Genomic DNA, 14,500 nt, shown 5'->3' with positions numbered 1-14,500 from the left:
CTTGTGTCCTATCGCAGTAAAGGCAACAAAGCCCCAAAAATATGCTTAAAAAAAAAGTGTCATTGCTGGCTTCACCCATTTAGGTGCCGTCACTCTCTAGGAAGGAATAAGTGAGGGGGGGAGAACGAGGAGGTTCAGAAATATGTTTAGAAGAAAAACAGACTAACACACACACACACACACAAACACAAACCCACACACACGTACTAGTTGCCTGTTTTATTTTACAAGATGCAGTTCTTCCCCCCCGACTCTGAAAAGTAAGGTTGTTGCCGTCATGGCTTCCCAGATCACCAGACCCCATTCCCCTCGTCTCTGCCCTAGAGGTCCATCTTTTAGCAGGGGAGAGCTGAGATGACACTTCAAATGGACCCTGCATGTAAACTCAGCCCAGAAAACCACTCCATCGGCATCCTGGGAACTCTCTGCGTCTCGAGCCATTAAGCAGCAGGCATGACCTTTGAACCCTCTGTGAGGAGACCTCTGGTCGCTCCAAATGTCAAACCCGACCAAACGGTGTACAAGAGACAGAGTCAATCAGGCAGAAAAAAGAAAAGAAAAGAAAAAAAAAACACATTTAAGGCCACCGACCACAATCCCCTCTGGTCGCTTTGACATTTCAATTTCCTTACCCAAAAGCCATACAAGCCTGTTCTTTCGCTCATGCTTTTTTAAATGAGAGGCAATTACACTGTCATTTGGGGTTATTGACTGGAACATGTACAAAACTGCATGGATTGGTGTTCCAACTCCTGATTCTGTCTCTCTGCTGACCTGAAATAGGATTCACCGTGGTGTGGGTTTAGTTTATGTGTGGCCCAGAGCTTGGGGGGGATCAACTGCATCTTTTAGTGCTCGTTCAGCATGGGATGTAGACTTAAGGAAACCTCTGTGGTGTGTGTGTGTGTAAGGTTTGGGGATGAGTGGTACTGTGTATGTGGTACAATACAGAGTCACAAGTACAGATAGCCACATCCTGTAGCACTATTTTTTTGACTTCCCCCTATAATAACACCCATAAACAAAAATAAATAAAAAACAAAAAACTGTGTACTGGCCTCTCTACCACTCATCCTCAAACGGATGTTTGGGCCATTTGTGTGGAACGTAAGAGGTGTCTGTTATTGGAGGGGAAAGTGGTGTCAGTTAACCATCTAACCTTAACTACATGTATACATTTGACTATTTAGGAGCCACAGACTACAGTGGTCCACAATCCCCCCGATGGCACCAAGGTAAGACCCCAAGTGTCCCTGTCAAACTCGGTCCAAACCTCAAGAAGACCAAGGCAGGACACCTCTCAGACAAGTTCATTTGTACATGTGAAAGGGAGACAAAAACAGCACATTCAGAAATCAAGTCAAATCCCCCTCTGCCCCTGTGAGACCATGAATTATTCTCTAAACTTTTACATAATGAAGAAACAACCGAGGTGTCTATATAGATTCTCTTATAGTTTCATAAGATTCTACATAGATTCTACATATAGTTTCATGTATTCTTAAAGTAGCCAATTGAAAAAAAAAGGAATCACTAAAACTGAGATCTGAGTCTGTTAATATAAGCTAATGGTTTAGCAAAAAAAATACCTACTAATTCTGTAACTCCATACTGTATCTCTCTCCAGGGATCCACAGAGAGCTGCAACACCAATGAGGAGGAGGATATGAAAGGTAGGAAAGGTAGCTACAGACCTCGTCCTCTCCTCCTTCTCCTCTTCCTCCTCTGCTTGCTGCCCCTCTGAATCCCCCCCTCCCCTCCCCTACCTGTGCTCCATGGCTCAGTGGCTCTCAGACATGCCACCCCCCACCCCCCCCCCCCCCCCCATCCCCAACTTGCTGCTATCGCCAGCACCACACTTTCACCCAGCTACACTCTACAGTCTCTACGCCACAGTCACAGACAGTCTCAGAGTAGCTCACTGCTGCACCCGTGTGCAATGGGGAGGGAGTGCAACTGTAATGGTCATTACCCAGCAACAGGGGGGCCATTTTGGCTCTGATTCTGTTCAGCGGTGGAGCTGCGCATCTTTTCTGCTGGCTCTGTTCGAAATATGGGATTAAGATGAAGATGAGGATGATCCTTGTTGGTCACAGTGGAATGAGACATACCAAGACAGACAGACGGACAGACAGGCAGAGAGACTAACAGGCCCTGTAACAGAGGCTAGACCCTGTGAGGGTAACCATAAACAATGGTCATCAAGTCCAGTCAATCACTGGTAATCTGATTGGTGACCATGATGAATACAGTCAGAGAATATATGCATTCTGTGTTTGCCAAGCACTGGATGAAATAAAGAGTAAACATACTCTCAAGCTTTAACTCATTTAATTTTTAAGAAAGCATGTCACAAGACGGACGTGTTTCGGCCTATGCCGTCTTCAGCGTCTTACCGAGGATAGGACAAGGTGTTACTTAAGCAGGTAAGATGTGACGAGCCTGTGAGGGTAACCATAAACAATGGTCATCAAGTCCAGTCAATAACTGTTAATCTGATTGGTGACAATGATCTATACAGTCAGAGAATATATGCATTCTGTGTTTGCTAAGCACCCAGATGCCATGGAAACCGAGAGAAATAAAGAGAGAGTAAGAGAGGAGAAGAGGGAGTATAGCGGAAGGGGCAGAGGGTGGGGCGAAAGAAGTGATTGAATGTTATTACCCACTTATCCCCCTGTTTTAAATACCATTGTGTCCTTGTCTCCATCTGTTTTGAGTAGAGGTGCTTTGTCTCGTAGTCATCGTGAGTTTTGTGAGTTTTGTGCCCTGCGGGTGATTACAGTAAGCGAGCATGTCCATACGCACAGGCCTGCGAATGTATACGTATTACGTACGTGTGCTGTAGGCGTCCATCTGCATGTTTAAACAAAAGGACTGAAATAGACATCTTGGGGAGAGAGCAGTTGAGAACGGTCCTTCGTCCATTAAAGGATTATCTCCATGCTCTTTGAGTGTTGAGTAATTCTACCATTGGAACATAAAAGGTTCCAGAACCTACCCCTAAACCTGTATTATCCCAGGTTCATTATCACATAGTTCTGCCACAAAAAAACAACAAAAAAAACACACACACTTGGTTCCATCCATTTCCATGAACCATGTTTTCCTCTATAAGGCGTAATTATGGTAACGGCAGTATAGTAGGTGTGTGTTGTGGACCAGAAGACACAGTTGGGTTACTTTTTTTGTTTTGTTTGTTTACTCTGCGGTTCTCCTGCCGTGTCCGTGTCCGTGTGTGTGTGTGTGTGTGTGTGTGTGTGTGTGCCTGTGTGTGATTGGCGTGTATTTGCGGCACCACCCCCAGCGGAGAGCATTCAGGGTGCCAGTAACGACAGCGCTGTGATGAGCGCCAGTGAGGATCCGCCTGCCCTGCTGGGATCCCCGCAGAGTTCCCCTGCCAGTAAGTACGCAGCAGACACCCCCCCCCCCCCCCACCATGCTGCTTCTATCACACCAACCATCCCCCTGCTGCTACCCCAAAACCTTCTCCTCCAGGAACTCCAGGGGTGGCAGTTTACCATCAACCTCTTTAACCCTCAAAACTGCTAACTGTTCCACAAAGCCTTTCCTTCCTCTTGGGGTGACTTTACCAGTATGTGCACAGTGTGCCATTGACTTCCTTAACCCCCAAAACGGCTAACTGTTCCCCAAAACCTTCCCCTCCTCTTGGGGTGACTTTCACCACTATGTTCAGTCTGCCATTGACTTCTGTAACCCCCCAAAACTTGTAAGTGGGCAGTGCACCATGGACTTTCCAAAAAAATCTACTTGTACCCCCCCCCCCCCCGACCAACACACAAACATTTGGAACTGTTTAAAGTCATACTGTACATCTTACCCGTACTCCAACCCAACCCCCCCCCCCCCCACGCCCAGTTAAAAATCTTCATGTTATTACGATCCTCCCTATTGGGCCATGCACTATTGACCCTTTCAACAATAAAAACAAAAACAATGCTTGAACGTTCTATTTGGGCCCCAATCTACTTCCTCTGCATTAAGATAACATATGGAATGTTAAAAAGGAAGTGTTGTGGGGCCAACTATGATGCTGATAATGGAACTCTCTTGAAAGGGTCTATAGGATATCTCTGCACTCCTGCGCCTTTTACTCTCTGTAGTCTACCTCTCTGCACACCTCCATCTCATCTTGGTCACCTTCCATTCAACAGCTCAGCTTGGTCACATTCCATTCAACACCCCCACATCCCCTGCATTTTCTGTCATTCATGTTGACCCACCATGCTCTTTCTTGTTTCTTTGAAGAACATTCCAGAAGTTCACCCCCCCCAAAATCAGTGGGTGTGGTCAGTGGGTCTTTTACCCACTTTCTTTTAGGGACACTCTCTTGTATACGACCCCCCCCCCCCACCTCTTCCTCTCCAGTTCTCTTCCTGAACCCCCCCCCCCCCCCCAACTCCCCTGACCTTCGCCCAATCTCCTGCTTGTTCCAGTTCCCAAAGTTCCTGCTTTTCTTCTGCAAGTTCTCCTTTCAATGGGGATGTCATCCTACTCATCCTGTCCACACAGTGCAGGAAGAGATCTGCCCATCCTGTCAACACGGCACCAAGCTTCTTCTCGCCCCCCTTTGGGTACACCACTTCTGTTCTGGACACCTTCGTCCTCTCCTTGACCTTGACTGTGTGTTCTCTTCTGTGGAAATATTTTCAAGCTCGAGATTCCTCTCCTTCGAGGAGTTAACAGACTCACCACCCCCCCTCCCAGCTCCACTTCCAAAACATCCTGTCATTTTCACATTGTGTAAAGAGAAACAACCGACTTTCCACTCCCTTCTAATGATCACATCAATTAAACCCAAAGCCAATGAGGCAAAGACTTTGTAATGATGTTTATCCTTATCACATGATTAAATTATTTCCCAAGTATAGCCTACTGAGTGTTTAGAATAGAAGACACTAGAATATAATAGAATGTTTATGGTCCACTTATGGAAATATATCTTTGGTGTTAGGCATACGGTACATACACATTAAACTTGACAGAGAATTAGACACATAGGAGCATCATATACCATGAGTTGACGAATACAAATATTCCTGTGTCTTTTTGAACATGGAATAATGAAAAAAATGTCATGGGCTGAAGCAACAACAGTGATAGGACTGACAGTTTAACTCTGAATAGCATAGTTCCACAGTGAGCACCTGAGCCAACCAGTTCAGCAATGATCCTGCCACTCCTCTTTGATCCCAGCACCTTCCACACATAAATCAAACCAGCTTGTAATCAGTAGCTGCCAATTCTTGCTTGCTAGCATGCTAACATCCTGCTTTAAGCATCTCATTCCAGTTCTCCTCCTTTTCCTCCTTGATTTCATGAGTGCTGGATGGGTATCAGTAGAACTCAGTCAACCCTACTCACACCTTTCCAGAGAGCTTATATTGGCCTGGAAAAAAACAGCAGATGGAGCCTTTTATCATTAATTTGTCGGTTACTGTGCTGCCAACTCTTTTGTTAGACTAGCATCACCACCCCCGACCCATCCTCCCCTCCCCTCCACCCACCACCTTATTCTCTCCTTTTTTTAATCATTAATTTACTTACATCAACACAATCCTTTCTTTCTCACTGCATGCCGTTAACCTTTTACATGCTTGTCTCCATCATTGCCGTCTTCGTCACCTCGCTTCATCCTCATCATCTTTGCCACCCTCACCTCCTCCTGTCAGCCTCCACCGGCCAGGTGCATGACGTAAAGCGCATGGCGTGGAACAGCACATTGCACGCCTCCTGCCCCGAGATGGAGCGCGCTCAGTCGCAGGGTGGGCAAGGGGGTGGGGCCAGCACCACAGGGGGTGGCGCTTCACCCAAGAGTAAGTTGGCGAGCCACCCAGGGATGTGAACTTACACACACACACACAGAAAACACACACAAAACTCACACCACAAACTTTTGTTACACAAGTACACACATGAGGCTCGCTTCAACAAACACACATACTGTACACTCACATTAATAATGTCGTGTACAGCCTATACATATGTACATATACAAGTGCATACTCTACCACATGGAAAATCATTAGAAATCACGAAAAACAACAGCATTAATATACATAGCACATTTGGCAATATGGCTCAGGCACATGTAGAATACAAGCACACACACTCACAAGCACACACACATATGCATATCTTATTCCCTGGCAGTCTACTTCATATCCATACATCATCATCCAGGGACTACAGATGTAAATGAGCATCTATGCTATAATCAGGCTCAGTTATACACTGTGCACTGTCCCTATAAAATAAATAAATAAATAGGAACACTCAGTGGCTCGTTTCTCAATCCGTTTCCTTGGAGACCGTCAGTCCAAGAGGACGGGAGTCGACTCGAGAAGAGCACTGAGACACGAGCGGCCTGTCAGGCGGTCGCCATCTTGCCGTTTCACCTCCACCGTCTGGAGTGTTTTTCCTACTTGAGGTTGTCGACAGACGGGAGGATAATAGAGGATTGGGCTGTGTGCCAGACAGACAGGAGTTGAAGGAGCTTATGCGCGCACACACACACGCATGCACACACTCACTCACGCACTCACTCATATAAACATGCAACTTGGTTTTATCACAGCTTACACACACACGTTTGTGTCTGCACACAAGCACACACACTCTTTCTACCTGGCTCTGTCTACTGTTCTCTCTGAGTGATGCCATTCCGTGCTACTCCTGTGCTATAATACTGACCAAGCCTCTCTGCAAAGTTCATGAAAACAGCTCATGCGCTCCTTAAATAGTCTAGACAGCCACTGTCCTTTACCTAACCCACCCCTGCTCACCACGACTGAGAGAAAGCATCACCAGGATTTCCTGGGATGGTCAGCTTACATTGCCCTATTTGGCAAAGATTTGGGTCAGATCTCAGCGATACTTCTCCTAGCTAGCATCTGTGAAAGTGATGCTGCCGTGCGGAGTCTTGTCTTGGTAGGCCTACAGTCGGGAAGCTGGCCCATAGATTTGGGTCTGAGCTGATGCATTTATTCATTTTATTTGTTAGGGACCATGTACATTTGAATTGTACATTTGAGTTTGGTTCCAAAATGTTATATCCTCCATTTTAATACATTTTTAATCATTTGCTTTTATTTTGTTTTCCAGGTGATTTTATTGAAACTGTAATTGGGTTATTGTTATTCGATTTATCTTTACTCAATCAAAACAACACAACTGCAATTTTATTAATATTACATGAAATACTCAATTACATAACATGACTTATTAATGTTTTTAAAAATGGAGATATAGCGTTTATAAATAGGAAGGAGATAGGAACTCTTCATTTTTTAACCTAAATGTTGCCATGTGATGCATTCAACCAGAGTTAGTCCCTAGTAGCCCAGCTCTGCTGCAGTGAGTAGTACTGTCTTGGTACAGTCAGTAAGATGGCCATAGATTAAGGTCTAGGTTTACTCCACTGCTGTGAGCAGTACTGTCTCGGAACAGTCAGTAAGATGGCCATAGATTTAGGCCTAGGCTGACGAAGAGGCTACTAGCCCAGCTCTGCTGCAGTGAGCAGTGCTGTCTTGGTACAGTCAGGGAGCTGGCCATATATTTGGGTTTACTCTGCTGCAGTGAGCAGTGCTGTCTTGGTACAGTCAGGGAGCTGGCCATAGATTTGGGTTTACTCTGCTGCAGTGAGCAGTACTGTCTTGGTGCTGGCCATAGATTTGGGTTTACTCTGCTGCAGTGAGCAGTACCGTCTTGGATCGTGCCAGATGGAGACCAGATCCGGGCCGGACTCGCTACACACGCACGATGAAGAGTGTCGATGCATCATCAAACAGTATTGTATTGGACAGTCACCCCTCCTTGCTGTAATCTGGCATCGATCTGGCCCAGGTCCTGCAGTTACAGCAGAGAGAGAGAGAACAGAGAGAGAGAGAGAGAAAAGAGTGAGAACAGAGACAGAGAGAGAGAAGAGAGAGGGAGAGAAAGAAAGAGATGGGGAGGGGGTAGCGGTGCTGCAGTGAGCCGTATTGTATCTGACTGTGAGCCCTGCCGCCACCAACACTCCCGCCGCGTTATGAAATTACCGTTTGCGATTCTGCTCCGGTGGGTCCGCTGAGCGCAGCTCCTCTCGGCTGCCTGTCCTGCGGTCCCAACGTGGCGGCATGACTCAGCATACTGATGAATGGAAATGTCATTGCCGAGCATGATATCTCTGTCCCTGCCACCAAAGACCTTTAACGAAATATCAATTCAGGAATCGCAATGCAATTTGATCCCAGGATTTTTTTTTGGATGAGGCGCACTGTGTATAGATGGCACAATGAATAAGGTGTAAAAAGATGGACAAAGTGAAATAGCTTAGCTGCAGTGTGGTTACTACAGAAAGCTGAGTTGATGTGAGAGGAGAGGGATATGATAGTGGAAGTAGTGTCTCTGTCTGAATTTGTGACTTTACTGCAGTATTGTGCGTGTGTGCGTGTTCACTCATGTAGGGGACGAGAGTCAGACCAGACTGCTCTAGTTCATACTAATTAAACGGTAGTTTAATTGCATCTATTGTCCATCCAGGACCTCCGCCCAGCCAGCCAGACTTTATGGAGGTGAAATTTTAGGGGTGCTATGTTTTTGTGAATCTTTTAAGACCTATATTTTTGATCATTTCCTTTTTTATTCTCCCTTCACTCCTCCTCACCCTCTCTCCTCCATGCTTTCTCTCTCTCTCTCTCTCTCTCTTCATCCGTCTGGTTGGGTGTGCAGCTCGTAAGCAGGAGATTATCAAAATCACTGAGCAGCTGATAGAAGCGATGAACAATGGGGACTTTGAGGCTTACACGTGAGTACAGCCCACCTTGCACTACAAAACTACCCAGCATGCAGTAGTTTGCTCAGTTCCACTTATGCAGACTTTTGCATTTCCATTCAGTATACTGATTGTACGTATACCATTTTAATGCTTGCTTATGTGTGTGTGTGTGTGTGTGTGTGTTTCTATCTTTCAGGAGAATCTGTGACCCGGGTTTGACCTCGTTTGAACCGGAGGCCCTTGGCAACCTGGTGGAGGGGATGGACTTCCACAAGTTCTACTTTGAGAACTGTGAGTACCTCTCCTGTCAGTTCTCACCTCAGATCTGTATTTGTTAGGCCATCTCTACAGGTGTAACTATTTTCAAACTGATGAAAAAATCTTGGATTCTTGCCATTTATCATTTGCGTCTGCCTTCCCTGTCGCCTCCCACTAAGCTGTTTGATTGACAGCGTGAGAACAAGTGGGGAGTGAGACAATAGTTTTTATCCAATCACATTTCCCTCTTGAAGCACTTAATCAGACCTTCAGTGCGTTCTCAGCCCCATTACATCAAGAAGTAGTTATATTTTTGATTAATTGGCTATATTGGTTGAATTAGCCGGATCAGAAATTAATCAGAAATTAATTGAAATTAATCAGATTGAATGTTTTCGGTGACGTAGGTAGAATCTGGATTCTCCGTTCTAGAACATTTGCACTGTGTGTGTGTGTGTGTGAGAGTGTGTGTGTGTGTGTGTGTGTGAGTGTGTGTGTGTGTGTGTGTGTGTGTGTGTGTGTGTGTGTGTGTGTGTGTGTGTGTGTGTGTGTGTGCGCGCGCGCACACACACGTATTAACATGACGCATGTGTGTCCCACAGTGCTGAGCAAGAACAACAAACCAGTGCACACCACCATCCTGAACCCCCACGTGCACCTGATAGGGGAGGACGCGGCGTGCATCGCCTACATCCGCCTGACGCAGTACATGGACGGCCAGGGCCGCCCGCGCTCCTGCCAGTCGGAGGAGACGCGTGTGTGGCACCGCCGCGAGAGCAAGTGGCTCAACGTGCACTTCCACTGCTCCGGAGCCCCCGCCGCGCCGCTACAGTGAGCCACACGCCAGGAACATGGGTGAGGAGGACACGCACACACACACACTACAGGGAATGATGCACATGCATGTACATGTACAGATACACACACACACACACACACACGCACACACACTACAGGGAATGATGCACATGCATGTACATGTACAGATACTCACACACACACACACACACGCACACACACTACAGGGAATGATGCACATGCATGTACATGTACAGATACACACACACACACACACACACTCTCTCTCTCTCTCACACAGACACAGACACACACACTCTCTCTCTCTCACACGGACACACACACACACACACACTCTCTCTCGCTCACACAGACACAGACACACACACACACACACACACACTTTCTCTATCACGCACACACACACTCTCTCTCTCTTACACGGACACACACACACACACACACTCTCTCTCTCACACAGACACAGACACACACGGACACACACACACACACACTCTCTCACACACTGTTTTGCCTTTCCCTCTCTCCCCAGCTCACCTGGATTTTCCAGGCTGTTGAAGAGTCTTCTCTGTGGCCGAAAGGGGCACCCTATGGCCTGCTGTCTGAGAGGAAGAGATTGTGGGGGGTGGGGGTGGGGGGGTTGTTGGGGTTAGGGGTTTTTCTGGGGGATGGGGTGAGCCAGCGGCACCACCTGATCTCCTCTTCCGTCCCGCCTCCCCGAGAAGTTTCCGGAAACACCTGACAAACATCCAGTCCAACTGTCCACCACCTTCTGCAGCCCCCTTTCTTGCCTGCGCTGCACTGTGGCTAGGTCCCGGGGATGGTGCATGTCTCTCACGCCCACACCAGGGGGCGCTGTCTTGTTATTACTTTTACTCCCCACGTACCCCAGTGGAACCATCTTGATTTTTAATGCCCGTCATGAAAATAAAAGATAAAAAAAATATATATAAACATAATAAAAAACTAGCTCCAGAAAGGTGTTTGTAAGTTAAAAAAAAAACAATGTTTGAGTTTAATATACATATATAAATATTGTACATTTTACTAGGTGTAAGACAAGCTACAGGCAGTGAATAAGGGTCCAGAAACGAGTTTTGTGTGGCTACGAAACCAGGTTTGACCTTTGAAAAAACAAAAATTGACTAGCACTTTTGTTTAATGTATGCTTGATAGGGAACCTACGGACACAAGTTTTCCTATTTGGAAACACGTTTTCGAGCAGATCTAAAAGGCTTGTGTTGCGATATGAAGACAGGTGGTTCTGAAGCAGATTTTCTGTTGTTTTTTTTTCCCTCTTTATTTTCCATTTTTGTTTTTCGTTTTTTAGGACGTACTGAAGTACATACTTAATATCAAAACCGAAAAAAAATCGAAAAGCACCAAAGTGTAGTCTGTAGGATTTCAGTGTGCATTTTTGTGTTTGGGTGTGTATGTTTGTGTGTGTGAGGGTGTGTAGATTTTATTTTTCATACTGTTTATCAGTTTAATGTCCTGAGTCAGAAGACACTGGGAGTCCACACACACACTCTTTTGTCGTCATAGTGGATTCTCTTCATTTCAGTCGACTGACTCTCGCTGTTATCCGAGTGTGTTTTTGTGTTTGAGCAAGTTTGATTAATTGATGAAACTATTTTAAAGCATTCTTTTTTTCTTTTTTTTTTTTAAGTTAAGTTCTATAAACATGTATAGTTATAAATATATTTAAATGAGATTACATGGATAAAAAGAGGAGTGTGTTTTGGCATAAAAGGGAGTTCGTGACCAGAATCTGCATGTGCTGAATTTGACGTGTGTGTGTGCATGTGTGTGCGCGTGTGTGTGCGCTTATGTGCTTATGGTATGGTATGTATACATACCAGTGACGCACAAGTGTACATAATCAGTATATAGTTCACCTGTTTTTGCGCAACCTCCTGCTATTGTACCGGTTAGCCAGTTTGTCCTTCCATGCTGTATGTAAAAAAAAAAACACACACACACACTAGTGTCAACCTCTTAAAGGATTTCACTGAACACTACTGTTCCAAACTGTCTCCTACAGCTATCTTTATCAAAGCTGGAGGACATACACCCCACACACACACACACACACACACACACACACACACACACACCTCAATTGCCTGAGGGATCTGCCTGTAGCTTTTACCCCTCAGAGGCATTTTAATGCGACCCGTCCTGCTAACACACACACGTTGTAAGCATAGCACACATACTGTTAAATGGCTGTTTAAATGTTTTGTTTTTGTGTTTCCACATCCTTGGTCAGGGTAATGTGTGTACTTTAGATGTGTGTGTATGTGCGTATATCACCCTCCACGTTGTTTGTGTGTGTGTACACGTTGAAAAACTCTCCATCCGGGAACCTTCCGCCTGGCCGTCACTCATGACCTGAATGACAAAATGCTTGAGAGGCGCAGTGTAATGTTACAGCAGCATGGTAACCATGGGCAACAGGCATTTATAAGTAATCGGTGTCTAGAATTTAAGAGTGTTCACTCTTCAGGCTGGTTTTAAGCATTCGTCAAAGAGCAGCACTTGTCTTTGAACTTCACCCGCATTGTAATACATGTCCATGTAGTCTTCAAACCAGAGACAGAGTCTTATGTAGTTGTGAATGTGTGTGTATGTGTGCGTGTGTGTGTGTGTGTGCACTGTGGGGATGGGTTGCTCTTTACATATCAGCACTATACCACCTCTCCATGACTTTGAACCTGCTGTGGAAGGTTATGTCTTCTGTTGCAGTCTGTTTTTAAAAACAAAAATAACGTGTTTTATTGTGTTTTATTTTTTTTTTTGGTTTTTCATTTTGAAGTTGTAGGTTTTGATTGTTTGTTTCATTTTTGTTTTTTCCTTTATCATTTTCTAGTTCTCTTCTGTATTTCATTGTTCTTCTTGCGCTGTGGGGACTTACAATGCCTTGCTTGGCCATGTTAGAGTTAACGCAACAACAACAAAAAAATCCCACACTTGGACTTCCATGTCCCCCATTTCCCATTTTTTCTGAACTGTGATGGCCAAGAAAAGGTCAGTTTAGTTACAAAAACACAGTAAGGACTTTAAAGGCATCCTAGATCAGATCAGAGTTTGGCTGAGGAGCAAATCTAACCATGAATTAGGCCTCCATCCAGTCCACAACAAGCTACCATTTGGAAGGCATTTTTGATGGATTTGGTGTGGGCGGGGGTGGAGGGGATAGGGAAATAGAATCTAGGAGACACTTATTTGGGTGAATTTCCCAAATTGATAATAAGATTTTGCTTTTTTCTGTTTTTCTGTCTTTCTAAAGCACTGAATGAAACCTTAAGAGATGTCCAGTTTGGCCCATTCAGAAACTTACACTGACACGAGCAAAAAAGACGGGTGCAGTAGTCGACTTATCTTAAAAAAGAAAAATAAACTTTAAAAAATTATATATATATATATATATATATGCAGTGCAGCCAAACGGAAAGAAATATGCATGTCTACTTTCTTGCTAAAATTGATCTCCACTGTCCGTGTTTACGCAATATTTTAGAATCTCAGAAGATGAGGGATAATAACGAGCCGTCTCCTCTAGACGCATCTGTGATACAAGTCCACACCAGTCGGGGGACACTGATAGATGCATTATCACATTTTAAGAATATTAAAAATAATAAGAAAAAAAAAATATTGCCTTAGCTTGGTATGCGCCCCTCGAGTTTAGTGACTATATTGCATTGTAATGGTTATACTATTGGGCTACGTATATACTTGGAGTTTCAAAATGGATGCTGGATTTTTTTGTTTTCCTTTTCAGATTTTTTTTTTTTTTTGCATGATCATTACATTAAATAAAAACCATGACTTGACAGCTATCAAGTGTTTTGTCTGAATGTTAGTTGGTCTTCATTATAGCTTTGTTATTACTGACACTTGACCTTAAAAAGTATTTAATAAAAATGGACATTTCAGCAATTGTATCTTGGTTTCTGATCTTTGCAAATTAAAGTAACAGTATTGTTTAAATGTGTGAATTTATATTTAGCAAAATTTGAAAATGGCCTCTAACATTTTTGCAACGTCTTGCTTGCCATATGTATACTTGCAATGCTGGTGTTCTTACATATTGTTTATAGAGTTCTGAGCTTGACAAAGACCCCCTCCCACCCAATCATTCAAATGATTCTATTAAATTAGTGTGATATTAAATGTGAATATATTTGCCTAATGCCTACATATATTTATATAACCTGGTGCCTATGTTTGGCAGAAATGATTTCCTGATATCCAGGGTACTGCTTAAGTAGCAGACACACACACACACACACACACACACCTTTTGGCCCGAGGGGGGTTAAGCTCTTGCACAGCCCAGTTTTGGTGCTCGCTGTGTGGGGCAGCTGAGGGTCTGAATTCCCAGCCTCCGGCTCTGGCCCCATGGCCGATGATTGCTGAAGAGAACCGGCCGGTCAATTTCCTTCCATCTGATAAACAGGACTGGAGGAAGAAAGATAATCCTGGTCGTTCACCCCCACACACACACACACCCACCTACCCACCCACCATCTTTCTCTCTCTGATCTGAAATCAAGACACCAAACAGTCAGCCAAGCTCCATTCTGTGCCTTTTTTTATTACAGACTTGAACAAACAGGACAACAGAGTACAGCGTGG

At 44.7% G+C, this 14,500-nt stretch overlaps 2 protein-coding genes across 14 annotated transcripts in view; one reads left to right on the top strand and one right to left on the bottom strand.

Moving 5' to 3' along the window:
- The window catches only part of camk2g1 (calcium/calmodulin-dependent protein kinase (CaM kinase) II gamma 1), a 34,492-nt gene extending 24,016 nt beyond the window's left edge, over positions 1 to 10,476 (top strand). For 4 of the 13 annotated variants that reach the window (XM_042083752.1, XM_042083755.1, XM_042083754.1 and 1 more), the window contains 7 exons: positions 1,191 to 1,235; positions 1,628 to 1,682; positions 3,308 to 3,403; positions 8,734 to 8,809; positions 8,976 to 9,070; positions 9,640 to 9,892; positions 10,389 to 10,476. In XM_042083752.1, the coding sequence (XP_041939686.1) occupies positions 1,191 to 1,235; positions 1,628 to 1,682; positions 3,308 to 3,403; positions 8,734 to 8,809; positions 8,976 to 9,070; positions 9,640 to 9,872 (600 nt within the window). In that variant the 3' untranslated portion in view covers positions 9,873 to 9,892; positions 10,389 to 10,476. Of the gene's footprint in view, positions 1 to 1,190; positions 1,236 to 1,627; positions 1,683 to 3,307; positions 3,404 to 5,693; positions 6,798 to 8,733; positions 8,810 to 8,975; positions 9,071 to 9,639; positions 9,893 to 10,388 lie in introns of those variants that run through there. The other 9 variants (XM_042083758.1, XM_042083760.1, XM_042083763.1 and 6 more) reach the window with 6 other exon arrangements.
- A 3,963-nt stretch (positions 10,477 to 14,439) lies between these two features.
- The window catches only part of ndst2b (N-deacetylase/N-sulfotransferase (heparan glucosaminyl) 2b), a 36,410-nt gene continuing 36,349 nt past the window's right edge, over positions 14,440 to 14,500 (bottom strand). The window contains exon 15 of the mRNA XM_042083944.1: positions 14,440 to 14,500. This exon is cut by the window's right edge and continues 1,677 nt beyond it. The gene's annotated coding sequence lies outside the window, so the exon portion shown is untranslated.

The sequence above is a fragment of the Alosa sapidissima genome, chromosome 24 (genome assembly GCF_018492685.1).
Source record: "Alosa sapidissima isolate fAloSap1 chromosome 24, fAloSap1.pri, whole genome shotgun sequence".
NCBI classification, from domain to species: Eukaryota; Metazoa; Chordata; class Actinopteri; order Clupeiformes; family Clupeidae; genus Alosa; species Alosa sapidissima.
The sequence above is the reverse complement of the archived record's forward strand: the minus strand, read 5'-3'. Positions and strand labels throughout refer to the sequence as shown.